This window comes from Nilaparvata lugens, chromosome 11 (assembly GCF_014356525.2).
Source record: "Nilaparvata lugens isolate BPH chromosome 11, ASM1435652v1, whole genome shotgun sequence".
Taxonomy (NCBI): Eukaryota; Metazoa; Arthropoda; class Insecta; order Hemiptera; family Delphacidae; genus Nilaparvata; species Nilaparvata lugens.
In genome coordinates, this window is record NC_052514.1 from 945,332 (window position 1) to 966,143 (window position 20,812).

At 34.2% G+C, this 20,812-nt stretch overlaps 2 protein-coding genes across 2 annotated transcripts in view; one reads left to right on the forward strand and one right to left on the reverse strand.

Annotated features, from left to right (window-relative positions):
* Positions 1-1,284: 1,284 nt before the first annotated feature.
* Positions 1,285-17,804, reverse strand: LOC111056177 (V-type proton ATPase subunit D). The gene is made up of 6 exons (XM_039437374.1): positions 17,533-17,804; positions 16,475-16,592; positions 13,532-13,679; positions 11,171-11,386; positions 10,174-10,252; positions 1,285-2,340 (listed from the first exon to the last, which is right to left on the reverse strand). Exons 1-6 carry the CDS (start codon positions 17,571-17,573, stop codon positions 2,199-2,201), a joined length of 744 nt encoding a protein of 247 aa, XP_039293308.1. The 5' UTR covers positions 17,574-17,804; the 3' UTR covers positions 1,285-2,198.
* Positions 17,805-17,898: 94 nt separating this feature from the next.
* The window catches only part of LOC111056175 (galactosylgalactosylxylosylprotein 3-beta-glucuronosyltransferase I), a 79,405-nt gene continuing 76,491 nt past the window's right edge, over positions 17,899-20,812 (forward strand). The window contains exons 1-2 of the mRNA XM_039438160.1: positions 17,899-18,302; positions 18,755-18,828. Coding sequence (XP_039294094.1) covers positions 18,167-18,302; positions 18,755-18,828 — 210 coding nt within the window. The 5' untranslated portion in view covers positions 17,899-18,166. The remainder of the gene's footprint in view (positions 18,303-18,754; positions 18,829-20,812) is intronic.

Genomic DNA, 20,812 nt, shown 5'->3' on the forward strand with positions numbered 1-20,812 from the left:
CTACCAAAAATTTGTGAATACAAACCTTGTAAGGTACGAGTACCCTAATAATAATAAATTCGTATGGCTTTTGTTGGTGGGGAGTTCCCTTTCGGGAATGTTCCACCGCCTGAATATATAATTTAAGCCGTCAATGGGCCTTACGACTGTCATACTTCAGCCGGGACCGACAGTTTAACGTGCCCATCCGATAACACGGGAGTGATCTGGTTAAAAAACTTTTGGTAATGAGAGGGGTTCGAACCCGGGATCTCTATGCTGCTACGCAAGCACTCTATCCACTAGACCACGGATCACTCCTACGAGTACCCTAACATAGATAAAACAATGTTAAACTACACGTAAGGAGCTATTTACAACGACGTCGTTTAAGCAGACTTCAATTCATTTCAATATAGCAGAGATACCAGAATTTGTGAATACAGACTTGAAATATGCTAAAATGTCACATAATTACTACATTGAAAAAACCCAAACCACCAAAAAGAGCACTAATTATTATACATTTCAATATTATTACAGTATAATTGGAAATGCTTGAGATTATCAAACATTCACTATTGAAATATTGTTTCATATAATATATTATGGTTCGACTTTATATAGAGACTAATTATTTTAATTTGCAGTATTGTTTCATATAATATAATGGTTCGACTTTATTTTTATAGAGACTACTTATTTTAATTTGCAACACTTCAAAAATATTCATAGTTCACACACCACGATTTGATACAACTGTTGGCCAATTTATTTTGAAGAATGAAGGCGGTTCCCACATACCAGTATCATAGTCAGTGACCGGTACAGTGAAAATATAATTCCCATGAATTCTTATGGGACTATTTACACCCAGCCCGACCGAGCAAGTATGAACAGTCCCATTAGAGCTTATGGGAATAATATTCTCGAATACGTTCACTGAAACTGGTATGTAGGAATCCCGCTTTATAATAGATATAGATGTTAATGATCTACTAAGTTTGCGCAGTTCTGAAAATTGTTAAGTGTAAAGAGAGTGTACAGGGAGAAGTGTCGTTGCAGTGTTGCCAACTCTGAATTTCCAGCACTGATCCACAGCCGTTTGTAACAATCGGGAATATTATTGCATGCAACGTTGGCAGTCCTGTGCCGTCATTTAGGGCTTAACTCAACCTAATTTCAACTATATTTTCAGTTTAATGTTGATGTGACAATATTCTTCCCATTCTATACTACTAGTTTTGTGAAGACTATGATATTAGGTCTACATTAGCTAAGTTGATTCACAAAAAATTCAGTTACTCGTTTTTCTCAACAACAAGGTTGTATTTCAAACAGCATAATTATCAACTACTAGACATAATTTCTTTGATAAGGTGGTTGTATTTCAAATAACACAATCGTCAAGATTTCCATATACATAAGAACTAACGTTAGTAGACAGAGACTGTCTAACCAACGTTAGACTGTCTACTAACTTTGTATTGAGGTGCGTACAGATATACACTCCGCGAACATGAGCAATTCACTTCTAATCAGCTGATTATATCTGTATTTTTACAGAAACGGTACGATACAGATATAAAAAGCTTGGCATCAGCTGATTAAAAGTGAATTGCTCATGTTCGCGGCGCGTAAATCTGTACGCACCTTAAGAACAACAAGTAAGATACAATTTGAAATAATAAATTTGCATTTACTCATTTCATACAAGAATTGATCTGAGCTCAACCACGCAATCATCATCGATAAACTATTAGCTCTATCAACACTTAAAACTAAATTAAAATATTTCAACAGTAAAATATGGGCTTCTTGATAACACTGAACACTTTCTAACATTCTCTATCATTTTTCCACATCATGTGATTATTTTTAGAAGAACAAACCCTTACTCTCACATTCTCCATTATTTTTTGTATCCTCTATGATTTTTAGAACATCAAATCTTCATCCATACAGCCTCTATTATTTTATATATTCTCTGTGATTATTGAATCCTCATATTTACATCCTCTATTACATTTAATCCTGTGATTATTTTAAAACAATAAATCCTTATCCTTACATTCTCTATTATCATTTTTTTGAATCCTCTGATTTAGTTTAGAACAATAATCCTGATCATTACATTCTCTATTCCTTTTTTGCATACTGTAGACCAGCAAACGCTCATCTCTACACCCTTTATCACTTAATTACATGCTGTGATCGGTTTAGAACAGCAAATCCTCGTCTCCTTCATCCAGCATATTGTTAGTTCCGTATCTAGTGGCCTCTCCGGAAGCAATGGCTTCCGCTTGCAAAGCTTCCGCTTTCTTTCGGGCGATTCGCTTCTTGTCCTGGATTTTCTTCAGTCTACAACAAGAGAAAACATTTATTTATACAAAGGCAACTCTCCACAAGTATTTTAAGCCCAGGTTATAATGAGGGGATGAATGATAATATAGTACAAACGATGATTTCATGAATGGATCGATAGAGAAATAATGATGAATAGCTGAATTTTCTTCAGTCTACAACAAGAGAAAACATTTATTTATACAAAGGCAACTTTCCACAAGTATTTTAAGCCCAGGTTATAATGAGGGCATGAATGATAATACAGTACAAAAGTTTCTATTTGTGATGATTTCATGAATACAGTACAAACGTTTCTATTTGTGATGATTTCATGAATGGATCGATAGAGAAATAATGATTAATAGCTGAAATGTACCAATGCTATATAGTGAGGTCCACGTTATAATGACAGTGGATGAAGATAGAAGAATAGCGATGCCGATTCTCTGCATTAATTAATTATATTTCTACACTGTCAAAAACATAATTGGCAACGTTGTGGACCTAGAAAAGGATAGTACCACCGGCTTCGTCGAATGATTGACAAGGATACCAAAACCAAAGTTGATCAAATACTGTCATTATAACATGGACCTCACTATAGTGAGGTGCACTTTTATTTGTAAAAATTTGGGAGAAGACAGTTTTGGGCTATGCCTGTTGTCTTCTCCCAATCATATTATATTCATTTTAATTATGATCTGTAATTGCCAATGAAATAAATGAATAAATAAATAATAATAAATAAATAAATAAATAAAAAATAAATAAATAAATAAATAAATAAATAAATAAATAAATAAATAAATAAATAAATAATGGCAGTGGAGAAAGATAAGAGAACAACGTTGCAGATCCTTCGTCTAGTCAATGCCTTCTATAGACGGTAGCTGATACAGGCTTATTGATGTAATATTAATTACTCATTCTCGTTTAAAATAACAAATTATATTTCATTAAGCAAGAAATTATATTTTTCAATAATTTCATAATGCATTTTCATAATTAAGATGAAATATTTTGTTAGTTACTTATTAATTCTACATTATTAAAAGACAATCTGGCAACAGAGCAAAGCGAGAAAGAGATAGCGCTATCCGCTTTGTTGAATGATAGACAAGGATAGCAATACCATTGCTAATCAAACACTGCCGTTATAACGTGGACCTCACTATAGTCCAATAAATTCAAGTAAATTTATATTAAATTGTTATTGATGGTCTAGTCACGAGAAAAAGCTTAAAATTGCAGTGGCGTAATAGCGGCCAAGCTTTTTCTCATTACTTGACTATCTATATTGGAAAGCTGAAAACAAATTTCCAACTTTTTCAGTCTAGAAAGAACACCTTCATAATTCAAATATTCATGAAAATTTCCAGTGGAAAATCAATAAAGTTGGAAAAGAATATTGACAACGCCTGTATCACAGAGAAAAACAGAATACGATATCTCATGGTATAGGTCGTCTATGTTACAAATTTCAAGCCCATTTTGTTAAGTCAAGCCGATTACTGTCCACTACTGTCTATAATCACTGTTTTATTGGGGTGAGAGTGTAAGAGCAGCACAGTATGAGAGACTACCAGCATCACATAGCTTCACGAATAACACTTCTTGGACTATCGGGTTGAGTTAGCAGTGAAATTTGGAACATGGACTCTATATACCATGGCATATATTCTCATCCTGTCACCATAAATGATACAGTATCAACAAAATATGATACAGTATCATTTCAACTTGATACACTGTGATTCGCATGACTGCGAAGGAATGAGGAGAATGTTATAACTTCAGTTTAATGGTTAAAATCGTCACCACCATGCAATCGCAAATGTGTTCACAAGGCTTCTTTATGTGGTCAAGATTGGTATTGAATAGATTGATTTGGTTGATCAACATTTTTTACTTTAGTCTAAACTGAGCAAAACCACATTAAGAATTATTCTCATTGTAAAGTAATATGGATGGGAAATTATCACTTTTCATCACCTTATTTAAATATTATACTTGTACAAAAACAGTAAGATTTGCATATAGTTGCAAGCATATTTATGCTGAGTTGCATATAGATCGTATTCAGTATTGCTCCATGGTATTTTAGTGAAATTTAAGTATTTATTAAGTATTTCTCGCATTCAGTTACACAGTATCGTTAATCGAGTGTTTTTCCACCTGTACTTACTTAGTCGTGAATTTCTGTGACACCTAATAGTGTAAATTCGTTTTCTTCTTTGAGCCTAAGTGCCTTGGTCAGCTTGCAGGTTAGTTTATTTTGAGACGTAGACCGTGTGCAGACGAACAATTACAGACCGGCCGGCTGATAACGAAACAACAAACACTTACACCGTCCACCTGCCACAAGCTACTGAAGAATTCAAGATTACGGTAGTATTATCTCAGTAGTTGAGATAATCTCACAATCTTACAGTTGTTTAAAACAGTTCCATTTTCCCGGCTATGCAGGCTAGCCAATGTTGTGCTTTCTAGTCTAATAATTCTCTGATAAGATTGTCGTTTCATTTTGAGATACTACGGTACAGCCTGGGTCAGCTGTTGTGATAGTGTCAAAGAAGGACCGGCATTATTAATAACATTGTCACGTGGAGTGTAACGGCGGTAATTTTGATTTGTTTTCTTTTTCTCGCTTCATATTTAATAATATTCGAACTGAATCCTATCTCTCTCAAAACCATTATTATAATATTAACCTCTGTTTTCAGGAGCTTACCCTTCTCTCACCCAAGCGCCTTGATAGCTCTCTGGGCATTCCTTTTTTCCTTCTGCATCCGTTCCTGATATAATGAATATTATTTGAACCAGTATTAATAATTGATGCAACTTTAATGTACATTCAATCTTGCGAATTCAGAATGGTTTCTTTGGTAATTGGTACAACAAATCGAGGAAATCCTAAGTTGACACACGAGAAATATAATTATAGGAAGGGTATTACAAGAGCAACAGGGGATATTACCTGGCGCTGTCTTAACAAGTCTTGTAAGGCGCAATTGGTGACTAATGAGTCGGTTGATGTCATAGTTGATTTATCAAGTGCTAATCATAGTCACCCGGTTCCAACTTCCAAAAATTATTCAATTTCAAGTGCTTGCTCTTCAACTCCAAATATGACGAGTAAGGATAAGGATATTCTTATTAACGAATTATCGTTGGATGAAGGAGACAAGAGCATGGAGCAAATCGAACCTCATGAAGTAAACGCAGTGATTAAGAAGCTAACGCTGGAGAGGGAGACCCTGTTGCTGGAGAATGAACGATTGAGGACTGAACGGGATGCTGCAATTGATAGATCCATCTATAACGATGTCCGAATTATTGAGCTGACAACTGAGTGTCAGACCAGAGAAGTCTCTTCTCAAACCGACGATGTTCAGATTATAGAACTGACTATTGAGCGACAGTCCAGAGAAGTCTCTTCTCAAACCGACGATGTTCAGATTACAGAGCTGACAACTGAGCAACAGTCCAGAGAAGTCTCTCCTCAAACCGATGAAACCACAGGACTGGTGAATGACTGCATCCGACTACCTTACAGTTTGGAAGTTGGTCAAGTGGGTATCTTGCTGGAGGAAAACACTAACCTCATGGACCAAATTTTAGAATTGGGTGACAAGCTTGAGGAATCGAGAAGAAAGATAATTGTTCTTGAGGAGATCGCGGCAGACGCCAAAGAGATGAACATCATTTCTCATTTCCAGAGGTATCTGGCATCGCGCTCAACCACATCTGAGGTGTCTAATTCACATACCCGGCGCAAACAATACAACTTAAACGACTTTCATAAAGAACAGTTAAAAAGAAGCTTGATCAATCTTAAGCCAGTAAAAATAAGATGTTTTTCTGACAGTCAGGGAAGGCGGGTTGTCAATGAAGTCTTGTCAAAGAGTCAGCATAATTTTCTAAATATAATGAAGCCGGGTGCCAAGTTTGAAACGGTTACTGATGATTGCAAAAGTATTTGTTCTGATATGACGAAGGATGACCTTGCAGTTCTCATCGCAGGAACTAATGATGTGGCATGCAACGAATCGAACCATCTGATTCAATCATTCAGGAGGAGACTGTTGGATTTGCAGCATACAAGTGTATTGGTGTTTTCCGTACCCCATCGACATGATCTTCCTAAGTGGTCATGTGTTAATAAGGAGGTCCAAAAAACCAACGAACGCTTAAAAAATATTAGCAAGCATTTCTCTAATGTGACTTTTTCAGATTTGAGTTGTTTGGGTGCAAGATTTCACACGTCTCATGGTCTACACTTAAACCACCTCGGAAAGAAATACATTGTTGATATAATATTAAATACTGCAGCTAAGATTAGTGACACCGTAGAATCTTCTAAACAACCTATTCCATTGAGTCAACACAATCATGATAACACTGATGTTTTTTTAGGATAGATTGTTCACCTCTTGAGCAATCACTTGATAGGAAGACTAATGAGAATCCAACTTCAATATGTAATGGTAAAGATTCAGTTTGCAAGAAAGGAAATATTAGAATTATGCACCTGAACATACAACACTTGAAAAATAAACTTTTAGAATTAGATGTAGTTTTAGATGAAATGAAGCCAGATATCTTGTGTCTGTCAGAACATGGACTGAAATCTTCTGAAATCAATCTTGTCAATATAAGTGGTTACAGCTTAATTACATATTTTTGTAGAGAGTCATATAGAGGAGGTGGGGTATCAATCTTTTTCAAAAATAATAGAAACATTGTATCTAATGTTATAAACTCCCATTTGCTGGAGGATTTTTGTGAAGAAAAGGTTCTTGAAGTTTGTTTGTTATCAATTAAGTTACAGAATGAAGAGATTTATTTATTGTCTTTGTATAGATCACCTTCTTGTGAGGTTAAGCCATTCATAGAAAACTTAGATAAGATACTGTCAAAACTACCCATTAACAGGAACAAAATAATTTTAGGGGATTTTAATATAAATACAGCCGAGGTGACAAATGAGAGCAGTTCACTCAGAGACATGCTACTATCACATAATTTAAGTTTATGCATTCATAGCTTTACTAGAGAAACAATACACTCTGAAACAATTATTGATAATATTGCAACCGATTTGAATGAAGATTTTTATAGGGCTGAAGTTGTAAAAACATATATATCTGATCATCACTCCCAAATAATAGAAATATTTAGCGAGGAAGTTGATAGGTCTCAGGGTAAACCCCAAACACCCTTCACGTATTTCAGAGATTATAATGAACATAATGTAAATGCTTTTCATGAACTACTGAAAAAAGAATCTTGGGATGATGTATATCGGTCTTGTAATGTTGATGAAATGTATGAATCATTCTTAAAAATATTAACCTCTCACAAAAATCAGGCTTTCCCGCTAAAAAGAAAGAAAGTATCACAGCTTAAACAGAATAAATGGATGAATAATGATGTAAAAAGAGCTAGGGAGGAATATAGAGATGCTGCTCTTTTCTATAGGCAATACAAAACTAATACTCTCAAAAACTTATTAAAACAAAAAAAACAACAATACAAGAACATTTTAAACACATGCAAAACACAATTCATCACTAGGCAAATATCACATTCAGACAACTTAAGTAAGACTACATGGAATATTATAAATAATGAGGTGGGTAATAGAGCTAATAATAGAAGAAGTAAATCTATAATCAAAATCAAAACAGAGGATTCAGAAGTTGAAGACCCAGTGAAAATAGCCAACGTCTTCAATGATCATTATGTATCTGTGGCTGAAAAAATACGGAAAGGCAGGGGAAAGCAGAGGTTTGAATATTGTAGGAACACATCAACTAATTCATTAAATTCAATATACTTGACATCAGTATCCGCAGATGAGATTCTGCAGGTTATAAGAACACTCAAAAACAAAAAGTCAGAAGGTCATGATGGATTCTCTAACTGGTTGGTAAAGAAATGTGACACTTTTATTTGTACACCTCTTGCCTTTATCATAAACAAATCTTTCGAGGTGGGTGTATTCCCAAGAAACTTGAAGATTGTGAAAGTTATTCCACTGTTTAAAAGTAAGGAGAGGGATAACATAGAGAACTATAGACCTGTGTCAATTATATCCACATTCTCAAAAATATTTGAAAAAGTATTAGAAAATAGAATAGTGTCTTTCTTTAATAAGTACAAACTTCTTAGTGTTGACCAGCATGGGTTCATAAAAGGAAAATCCACAGAAACAGCAGTTGTTACCTTTGTGAATAGAATTATTGATAATTTAGATAAGAAGAAACATTCAGCAGCCACTTTTGTTGACCTCAGCAAGGCATTTGATACAGTTGAACTTACAATTCTACTAAATAAATTAGAAAATATTGGCGTTAGAGGGCTTGCACTGAAATTACTTGCGTCATACTTACTTAACAGAGTACAATATGTTGAAATAAAAAACAGCAATGGCAATTTTAAATCTAAGTTAAGAGAAGTCAAATTTGGAGTCCCCCAAGGATCGGTGCTAGGTCCGCTTCTTTTTAACATCTACATAAATGATATAAAGGGCAGTGGATTAGGAGCTGATATTACTTTATATGCGGATGACACTAGCATCCTAAATGCTGAGAATGACTGTGAGCGGCTGGAGTTGAATGCTTATGTATCAGTCAATAACATTTGTCAGTGGTTCAACAGCATCAATCTGCATCTTAATGTTAGTAAAACTGTTAGAATGACCTTTTCAAATAGTGTATGTTGTATTGGTTTATTGCTGGATGATGAGTTCGTTTCAGAGGTTGAAGTGTGTAAATTTTTAGGTATTCATCTGGATTCTAGTCTTAACTGGCAATCTCATGTGGATCATACTTGTTCTAAACTAAGTTCAGTGATTTTTATTTTAAGAACACTATCCCGCTATTGTACTTTCAATATACTTAAATGCATATATTTTGCTTTATTTGAATGTCATCTGAGATATGGAGTAACAGTTTGGGGCAATTCTTCTGAAAGAAATGTAAGAAAAATATTCACTTTACAAAAAAAAGCCATTAGATGTATGTGTAAACTGACGAGATATCAGTCCTGCCGAGATTATTTTAAAATTGAAAGTATTCTCACATTTCCATCTTTGTTCATATATAAGACTATCCTTAGCACCGTTGATAATAATTTTCTACCCACTAATAGCAATATCCACAGTCATAGAACAAGAACAGCTAATAACTATCATTTACCTAATGTTAATTTAGCAATAGCAAAGAAAAATCCATTTTATCAAGGAATATTTTTTTACAATAGGCTCCCAAATGAAATAAAATCTGTTAAAACAAATAAAAATGTATTTAAAGCCCACTTGAAGAAATATTTATTGAATGGTGGCTTCTATTCCATAAAGGAATACATGGATAATTAGTGGATACATTTCAATAATATTGTGTACTTATCAATTAATAGCTGTGATAACTTATTGTACTTTTGTGTTTTGTACTTTGTGACATTGATCATTTTCATGTATTTTATTTGTTTTTATAATAATTTGACGTTTGCCATATCTGTAATGTACAGTTTTTATGCAATAAAAATATTTATTATTATTATTATTATTATTATTATTATTATTATTATTATTATTATTATTATTATTATTATTATTATTATTATTATTATTATTATTATTATTATTATTATTATTATTATTATTATTATTATTATTATTATTATTATTATTATTATTATTATTATTATTATTATTATTATTATTATTATTATTATTATTATTATTATTATTATTATTAGTGTACGTGGCTCATAAGTTTGTACCCACCTTATCAATTTGATGAATTTCAACTAAATAATGATTAAATTGAATAAAAAGCTCACCTGTAGAATTCCTCACGCTCCAACTCATCGAGTTCAGAAATGATGTAAGCCAATGTGCGTTCAATTCTGGGAATGATAACTGGAACAGGGAAAAACCTAGATTAGTGAGATCCAATTTGGCAAAAATTACTACTTCCAATAAAATCATACTCTTAGGATTTGCTGTACTGGGATGATGTCCTCGCCACAGTGCATGATTCGAACCCACGACCAGGCGCAGCAAAGAAGGCTGAAGTTGTAAATTGTCAGGCCACTCGGCTTTGATGACTCGGGTTTAATGGTGGAATAAAAAAGTGAATGGGAATATTTACTAGAAGATATAAATTTGTGAATGAGATTTTACTAGATATAAAATCTTTACACTTTACACATCATTTCGGAGAGCTTCCTGCTGTGCCGACTCGCCTGATGAACGCCTCAAGTGGTTTGAACCTTAGTCAATTAGATAAATTTTCTCGTTTTCGAATAAAAACGGCCAATGTCAAGTGATTGTAACTTTATTGTTCTGTTTGATTTTTTTGGTCTCAAAATTTTATACTTTCTTCAAAGGTTGGACTTTTTTAATTGTTTTTACATGGTTGGGCTTTCAACACAGGAATAGACAGTTCCACACAAGGCGGGCTTAGCTTGCTGTGATCATATCTGAGAATAAATTTAGAATATAAAACTAGCAGGTAACCCGTGCTTCTGAAGGGTCTAAATAAAAACTTGACAAACTGAAAACTTGACGTAATGAAATCTTGAAGAATTCAAAATAGACCTATAACCATCCTCGGTAAATTAAGAATCTATATGCAAAATTTCAAGTTAATCAGTCGAGTAGTTCAGACGTGATGATGCATCATTCGTGAATTTCTTATCCCGTACGTGTATAAGCCGATTCTTTCCTGTATTATATTATAGATTAATATGAAATGCCTTCGGCCGTCCTTTATGGAAAAAGATTTGCTCAAATTGGAAGCAAATTTCACAGGAAAATCTTGAGTTTGAGACTCACCATGTTCAATAGCGTTGACTCTTCTGTTGGTGACCTTGATCACCTCGTCCAAAGTGACGAACGACGTTTGCAGTGATGCCAACTCGACAAGCAGTTTGACTGCACTCTGGTAGTTCTTCTTCAGTTTTGCCAACTGCTGGCCTCCCCTGGCCAAACCCGCCAGCTCGTATGTGTCTGTACCGTCCTGGTAGCTCTCGAAAACGGGCAGTGTTACACCTGGAGAAAAAATGTATTTTTTTAAAATAAATTGTCTACAATACAGAAAATTGTAACTTTATAATATAATACAGGATAGGAAATTGTAACTTTATAAAAATTGTTTTTCATTTCATTTTTTGATCTTAAAATCTTGGTGCCGGTTGCACAAAAGCCGGTTCAATTTTAACCGTGATTAATTAATTCCAGAGAACTTTTCAAAAACGCCTTCTCTGATTGGTTCTAGTAAAGTTAATCACGGTTAAAATTAAACCGTGCTTTTTTGCAACCGGGGCTCAATCTTGCTTTATTTCCATTGATCTTGAACAAGAGATACCAGAAATTTGTGAATACAGACTTGAAATCGACTAAAATATCACATTAATTACTACACTGAAAGGTTACCGTATATCATGTAAAGCAATTCTTGCACTACTATTATTCTAATAAAATTTATATTTTGCAACCGGGCCTTATAGTTTCTTCAAAATTCAGACTTTTTAAACTGTTTGTGATCGATCTAATTCATTTTAGATGTATTTTTGAATCCAAAATCTGTGTTATTTGATGGTTTAAATTGGAAATGGGATTATAACTCAAAAATGTCCAAGTGACATAACCTAGCTACTATTCAGTAATTCAGTATATTCAGTCCATGACCGGCAGTCGCCAGACAGACTTCGTCAAAGTTTAAAACAATTAGGCTAGTAAATAAATAATTTTTTTTCCAAAAAACTAAAACTACTACATCAATTACAGAAGATATTCGATAAATTACAATTACATAAAATAGTCAGTTACAATAAAAATGTCTTATAATGATTGTGTCCTCTACATGTTAAGTGTTTTCTGTGTGGAAATTGACCTACTCCACTGTACCATGTTCTAGAGTAGGTTTTTTAGCGGATTATTAATTAGTGTTTAGTAAGTAATTGAAACACAAATAACTTGAGATGGCTGCAGTAAGGTCGTTCCATGTGGCTCTTTAGATAGATGTACTACAATTCTAAATTATGAAACAATCTCAAACTGTTCCACAAGTCCACTGGTTTCATCATCTCCCAATGAGTACAGAGGGTAGTTGATGAGTTTCTCATGTACCAGCCTACAAGCTGTCTTCCAGCCTATTGGACTGTTGTATGAATTAGAATTAGAACCGTAATTAGTAGGAAAATTTTAATTTTATAAAGGACTAAATTGTTCACAATACAGGAAAGAAACTGTAATTTCAAATATATTGTGTACAAAATAAATCTTATAGCACCCTTTATTTATTTTATTTTATTAATTTAAAAGTAGCCCATGTCAATAAGTGTTTTATATTGTGTACAGTACAAAGAAAAATTGTAATTTTATATTGTGTACAATATACGAGAACAATTTTAATTTGATAATATAAATTGTGTACAATACAAAGGAAAATTGTAATTTTATATTGTGTAAAATATATGAGAACAATTTTGATTTAATAATAAAAATTGTGTACAATACAGGATTGGAAATTGGATTTAAAGGTGCAATTTCTTAGAGGCGCCAAGTCTCGAATGGCGCGTGTCGTTTAACAGGCTGTTGCTTGAAAGGTCATAGTATTCTGTAGATGAATTTCTGCAGGAGTTATATATTGTTCCTTGTCTTTGATTCAACCCAGGCCGTTGCACATGGGTATTTTTGACTGACTGCGTTTTAAAAAATATATTTTTTATGACTATTCTATAATTACTGTAACTTATTTTACCAATGTGATTGTTTTATGTGTTGAGAACCTTCCCAAGGTTGCTCTGTTTTGACTCATCCTCTGATTACCAGATGTTTAGAATACAATTATAAATTGAATTGAACATGGCTCTAAGCTTTTTGTGTAGTTGAGAAGTTGATATTGTGGTAATTATTCATATTGAATGAAAAAAGACTAAGAAATTGTCAAAAAACCACTGATTTATTGATAATTAGAAAGACCGGTTTCGGTTATTACACCATTGTCAATCTCTGAGAAACTGACAGAGATTCTCAGAGATTGACAATGGCTCTAAGGAATTGCAGCTTAATAGGTGTCCTAGAAACAGGAAACATGGAACATGGCTAGAAACATTCCTAGAAACATGGCTCTAAGGAATTGTAGCTTAATAGGTGTCCTAGAAAGCGGGCCTAAGATTCATAGATGCTTACCAGCAACGTTATCTTTCTTTGTGCGCACTTTGATCTGCGCCTTAGTCACATTTTGAAGCACAACTTGGTTGAAGTCTCCAGTTGTGAACTTGGCTTCGGCTAAAGAGAAGGCTGCCTCTTTCATAACCTCTCCCATAAGGGACTTTGTCTGAAAAGGAAGAAAGCATAAATTGAAATATCTATGTGGCATGTCTTTGTAATGAACAGAAGCCACAATTATTATTAAGGCCGTGCAAAGGCTAAAAATAAACTTTCTACTGGTGATATTTTTCAAAGTTTTTCGAATTGTATATCATCAAGCTATCAAAATTGGAAAGTTTTCTCAGGAAAACATTTTTTCCGAACATTACTTTTTGAGATATGAGCGCCCAAAATTCAATTTTTTGGGACAAAACATTTAAAATTCGGTAAGAGATAAATCCATGAGATTTAGAGGATAGATTATTCATGGTATTGTTGAACTAGTAAACAGAAATTTTCTGAAAATATCAATTGTCGAGAGAGTTATTTAATTTAATACAAATTACCAAAAATAACTTTTAGTTGCGTTTTTTGGTCATTTTTGGTAAATTGAATAACTGTCTCAAAATTCTATATTTTTTGGAAAATTTTTGTTTTACTAGATCAACAATACTATGAAGAATTTATCCTTCAAATCTCATTGATTTACCTTTTACCAAATTTGAATGGTTCTGTCTCAAAAATTTAAACTTTAGGCGCTCATATCTCAAAAAGTAATGATCGAAAGAAAAATGTTTTCCTAAGAAAACTTTTTCATTTTAATAGCTTGATGATAATATACAAATCGAAAAACTTTGAAAAATATCACCAGTAGAAAGTTTATTTTTAACCTTTGCACAGCCTTAAAGATAATAATTGTAAATTATTTTTTAGTTGCTACACTGTAATCATTGGGTATGATATAATATTATAGAATATCTGATAAATTGTATTTTCTTTTTGTATATCTTTTATATTTTAATTCTCAAGCACTGTAACATTTATAATCTTGGAAATAAACACATTTTTGACTTGACATGAAATGAATTGAAATAATTCTTAATTAGGCGGAGTTAGGACTTTCAAGTCCTTTCTACCACTCAACCTTGAACTTGAATTATTATTATCATCATCTGGAGTTGAAAATTTTGACATTTGATTAAACAGGCCAAGTTATCGTAGAAGATACCTTCAGACAGAAGGTGCACTTTCAAACAAACAAGTTAACTACATAAATCCAAAGTATAAATCTATTTATTAGGATCTACTTGATTTCATTGCATACTTCTAACATTGTTATCTTTGAAGTTGAGCTTATCATTTTAATTAGTAGTCCAAGTGTCGGTTGCACAACAGCCGGTTAAATTTTAACCGTGATTAATTCCACGAGAACCAACCAGAGAAGCCATCTTTTCAAAAACGCCTGCTCTGATTGGTTCTCGTGGAATTAATCACAGTTAAAATTTAACCGGCTGTTGTTCAACCGGGCCTATACCCTTAATACCTTCAGCTTCATCCATTACCCTACTCCTATTCCTTTTTCTTCATCAATGGATAGATGGCGTCATGAAATTACTTCTAAGATGGCAGGTCAGGCTATGTTGTCCTTGTGTATATCAAAATGTTCACTCATGGTGTAGAATGGGTTATTCTTCAGCCATGTCACTTATTTTAATGTTAAAGTCACTTCCTTACAGATTGACAGGTAGGTCGTAGCGAAGGACAGAAATGGGGGAAATCCTTCTTCTTACTTGCTCTGCAGCGTGGAATATCCACTGCAAGACTCCTCCTTGTATTATATCCGTGCATATCCGATCTAAGGTCTTGACTGCTCTCGGTGTCCTTGATATGCAGAAAACTGAAGAGTATATACTGGTTGTATATCGTGAGGATGCCCAGTTGCACAAAGATGAGTAGACAGTGCTCACGATTCCCCACTGAGGTGATCACTCCAAGTGCTTTCTTCTGGAGCATCAGCACACTCTTGCAGCCTGCCGCATGTTCTCACAGCAAGAATCCATACAGAAGATGGGAATGGAAGAGACCATGATCAAGTCCTTCCGAATGAGAAGGGTCCTCGGTCTGCGCAAAAGATAGACCACCCGCGCCAGCCTGGAACAAACTCCCTCAATGTGACCTGCCCATGATAACTTTGAGTCGATGATGTATCCCAGGAGCTTCACATCAACCTGGTGTGTAGTGTCAGCGAGGCTACGGAGTCCACAGACCAGTTGTTGGTCTTTTCCTCTTTTTCACTTCATTACCCACATTTGATGGGGTAGATGACGTTATAAAACTCGATATTCAGATGGCAGCGATCCAGTGACCGCTTCGAGTAAAAATTCAAATTATCACCCATAAACTCATCTATACACTGTAATATGCCTTGTCACATAGCAGCTTCCTGGCTGTTATCTGAAAGACGGCCTCATCCAACCGCGTCACACCAGGAGACAGCTTGTCAAAGAATTTTCATTTTATTATTATGACGAAATTAAATTCAATTTGATTTCAGGGCTGAAATCCTATAACTGGTCTGAGATCAGTGGAGACGTTTCCTAGGAGCCATCTATCAGCTCACGATGCCTGGTGTTTTGGTAGTGAATGTCACTACGGGCAACCTAGAGTATGCTGTATCCTCTTGACGTAGGCTATACCAAGTACACGAGGAATGTAATGGCTGATAAACAAGACGAGTAAAGATGGGCTTACAGTGGGCAAGATGGTCGCTGCCTGTTAAGATTCCCACAGCCCTCTATTGCAGCCTCAGGACATCAGCCGAGTGACCCCACAGGAGCAATTATAGTTGATGTGGCAAAGGAAGAGTAGATCATCACAAGATACCTCTCAGTCATCTAGCCCCTCCCTCTATGATACATAGTTGAAACCTATTCTGAAATAAACTATTTTTAAGAAGGAATAGGTGTAAAATTGAATACTTACTGTTATGATTTTTGAGAGAATCAAACGAAATCTCATTTGCAAAGCATCAGCTTTCTTTTTCAAGAGACTGTGTCCTTTCTGAGCACCCTTCAGACGACTCTTCATCAAAGTTTGAGCTCTGAAATAAAAAATATGAATAGAATAGAATAGAATATTTTATTTGCTTTCGTTTTTTTAAACATACAAAAATATGAATGTTGTAAGTGAAACTGTACAATTTTTAGAAGACATAGGTCTAGGACTAATTCTAACCAAAACATTTACTACGAAACAATCTAACGTGATGTCCGCTGCTGGTTTTTGACTTTTATGTTTTTCTTCTGACTTGTCTCTTGTGAGCATGCTCTGCATGGTTACTTTATGGAAAGAAAGTTAATAATTATTAACAAAGCTAAGCTATACCTTCTTATGATAGTCAATAACGTCAACACTGTCACTTGATTTTGTTCAATTTATCCTCAATTGGTCTGTAATTAATGTAATATTAGCCTAATACATAATAGAATAATATGTACTGATTATTATTGAGTGTGCTACGAGAATATGATAAGTTTATGGATTGTGGTTAGGGGATAAAAAAGTGGCATGCACTATAAATTTTATACAAAGAAATAAACGGCATTATTGTGAAAAATACTATGACCTACATAGACTAAAATACGATAAATTATCATTTTATTCCTGTAAGGATATGTTAGTAATTTTGAGTTAAATAAAGGTTGAATAAGATTCAACCAATTTGCCATAAACTGTGATCTGATTTATTCCATTACAGATCATGTGATAACATTGAGCTCTTGTGTTAGGCAATCATGATCAATTTTGTGACAGAGTTTTTAATTCATGGATGAATTTATTAACTATAACCAAAAAGGATACTTTAAATGATCATTTTCAGATTTTATACACGTTATTAATTTTATTTTTGGGATAAATAACACTTGAAAATACTTGGGGTGTGACATTATTTACACCAAATGGAAAGAATAGTTTAAGATTATGTTACTTGGCTTGGTATTCAGCTAAATAATTATGAAGTTTTGTTTATTCAAACTTACCCTCTGGATGGAAAAATAGCTAATTTTTCTTTCCCAGACATTTTTATTAAGAAATTCTTACTTTTATGGGAACAAAACACTAGCAGCAGACCTAAAATCCAGAATGGATGATAGGCGTCAGGTTGTCAGTCAGGTGACTTGACATCTGATCAAGGAGTTGTTGGTAAGCCTGTATAATGCGACAAAAATTGATACAAATTTTGTAAAAATTGAACAAAATCAACAAAAGTCAGTCTTTTCATCCACTTTAATCTTAATTTACATTTTTGAGAATCTCAGTTTGTAATGTATGAGGAATTATTCATTAACTCAAGGAAAACCGGCTATTGACCTTGAGATTGCCACAGGCAGAGTTGAATGATTTCATCAGCTGTAACCATCGTGATGTCAACATAGTGAAGATTCAAAGCAAAAGCCGTAAAACAACATTCTTTTTCAATCACTTGTCTTTTATTTGTCGTGACTCTTTCTACTAATCATGCCTGTGAATATTCCTACTTATTTCTTCAGTCTAGCACTTGTGATACCAAGCTTAACATGAGTTTAAAGCTGACAAGAAGAAATTATTCTCCATCGGATCCTTTACTTGGTGCCTTTTCTCTTCAACTAATACTAGCATTATAATCTTGCTGATATGTATTCTACAAATTCTCACAAATGGTCAATAGCATTAGCATCTCAGGACATGGCATTCAAGAGAAAATTAAGTTTGTATGCTGTATTAGTGATACTAGTGTTTCTATGGTTTGTGGGCGTCAAAAACCGTGGCGGTAAGTTTGAATTTGTTGTCATTTTTTAGATTTATCAGCTTTAATTCCATTATCAGCTTATATTTTTACAATTCTTTAACATTTTTAAACATATCTGGCATTATCAATCGTTCAACGAGCTTTTAGTCGTTTTTTTTAAGCTGAGTTGAAAGGTGCTACAATGATCAACTTGGCAATGAATCTCATGATGCAATTGCCATGCATTGTCATCCTCTGTTGTTATTATTCAACCCTGAGCTCAATCAAAATTTGTTTCTTTATATTGAATGAGCTACGTTTCTAGTTGAAGGTTTTTTGGACTTTTATTCTTATTATTTATAGTACCTACGGTACGATAAGAGAATGTCCTTGACATTCACTTGCTTTAATACAACTGTGTAAATTCAATTTACTTAAAAAACATAAGTTGATAAATGATTTTAGAGGGATATGACATATTAATCTTTTTTCAGGTATAACTTACTTTTCTTCTGAAGAAGACAGGTACAAAAGTATGAGAGATGCACTGGATGCTTATGAGATGGAGGTAAGGATTTCCGACTATAGCCTACTATTCGATTGAAAAAAATAGATTGATTGTAGTGATATTTCTAAAATTTACTTAATCATAATAACCTATTGTAAACTCATGAGATGGAGATATATTTCTTGTTTATTGCCACACAAAACATTTTTTGTCAATAGTCAAGTGCTTATAATTTTCCTGTTCAATGCCACAATATACTTTCTTACTTGATACTTGATGTCGTGGCGGACTGGGGTTTCCAGATCGACAGTGTCATTTGGAAGGCCAAGAGTCATCTAGGTTGTGAAGGCGCTGAGAGATGCCAAAGAGAGGCTCCTCATCCAACTCCCAAAGTGAATACAAGGGTCTATCCAACAGCCTCTTCCTTACTGTAGTGCTGAATATTGCTTACTGCATGTCTTTCACTTCTCTTGGTAGAGCGTTGAAGCACCTTTTGGCCTGAGTTGGGTAGCTTCTTTGCAAAGAGAGGCTCCTCATTCACATCTTGAAGTGAATACAGGGGTCTATCCAACACTTCCTCACTATTCAGAGCTGAATTGTGCGTACCGGATATTCTGCACTTTTTTGGCAGATTTTAGAAGCGTCATATGGCCCGAGTTGGGAAGCTCTAGGTCCCCGCCAGTCTGCATCGAGTTACCCCGAGATTCCTTGACACAGTTTATCTAGTTTTTCCAGCCAACGACGAAGAAATCAAGTATCAAGTAAGTGAGTAAGTATGGAGGCATCCCTATAGTGAGGTCCACGTTATAATGGCAGTGGATAAAGATAGAAGAATAGCGATGCCGATTCTCTGCATTAATTCATTATATTTCTACACTGTCAAAAACATAATTGGCATCGTTGTGGACCTAGAGAAGGATAGTACCACCGACTTTGTCGAATGATAGCAAAACCAAAGTTGATCAAATACTGTTATTATAACGTGGAGTCTGGCTGCATGATTTGAGTTGTAGTTGATATGTCACTCCTTTTTGGCAGCTACTCTTTGGTCTTCTTCTCATACAACCTTTGACTATAGAAAGATATAGATATCTTTCTATAGTCAAAGATACAACAGTGAGCACAGTAAGTCCTGGCTGTAGACTGTGAGAATGCCAAGGTTCTTGAAAAGTAGACGACAGTGATCCCTGTAGCCTGCAAACGTCATCAACCTCAGATAACAATGGTCAATATAACAAAGGGCCGGCTTCCGAGCTCGGGATTTAGCTAAGTTCTAGACTTTAAACAGCTGGAGTCAGAAAATTGGCTTTTCGAAACGGAGCGTAGTCGTAGTCATAGTAAAAGTCACGTTCAAATTAAATTTCGAAAAACTAGAAAATTGAACACAAATAATATAAATAGAAAATAGTGTAAAGTTTCAGCTATTTTGAATTAATCAGGAATGTTTCATTTCGTCAAGGAAAAATGTTTACAATCATAGTAATGAGAAAATAAAGATTTATTTTTCTGCGACTACGCCCCGTTTTTGAAATCAAATTTTCTGACTCCAGCTGTTTTAAGTCTAGAACTTAACAAAATCCCGAGCTCGGAAACCGGCCCTTAACCAAATTTTGTCAGTCGTTCTCCTTAATTAGAGATTATTAATAATAATAACTATTATTATTATAATTATTACTCTCCTTAATTATTATGAATAAGAACTTAATTAGTATAGAACATTTACTCTGTCTCTTATCTTGTATTATGTTATTTTCCTTCATACATTCTAATTTAACTTTGAATAATTTTTCAGCTAAAGTTTACAAGAGAAGACATGAAAAGAACTCTGAAACTATTCAAGAGCTCTTGTGGTAAATGGAATCCAGATTTACCCGTAATTTATGCAATTACTCCAACTTATGAGAGACCAGTACAAAAGCAGAACTAACCAGGTAATTTTACTCCCAATTTAATACTTTCTTGACTACTAACCTTATTCGATTTTATTACCAGTAGTTCTGTGAACCGTAGACCTCGCGCAGTTATAACGACGTCCCAAACCATA

What these genes read in the sequence shown, in the direction of transcription:
- LOC111056177 (XM_039437374.1), bottom strand. Translation starts at nt 17,573, where the DNA reads ATGTCTGGGAAAGAAAAATTAGCTATTTTTCCATCCAGAGG. An exon ending in AAAGAAAGATAACGTTGCTG is followed by an intron (nt 11,387 to 13,531) that starts GTAAGCATCTAT and finishes TTTTTTCTCCAG; the next exon opens with GTGTAACACTGCCCGTTTTC. An exon ending in GAGCGTGAGGAATTCTACAG is followed by an intron (nt 2,341 to 10,173) that starts GTGAGCTTTTTA and finishes CTCTTGTTGTAG; the next exon opens with ACTGAAGAAAATCCAGGACA.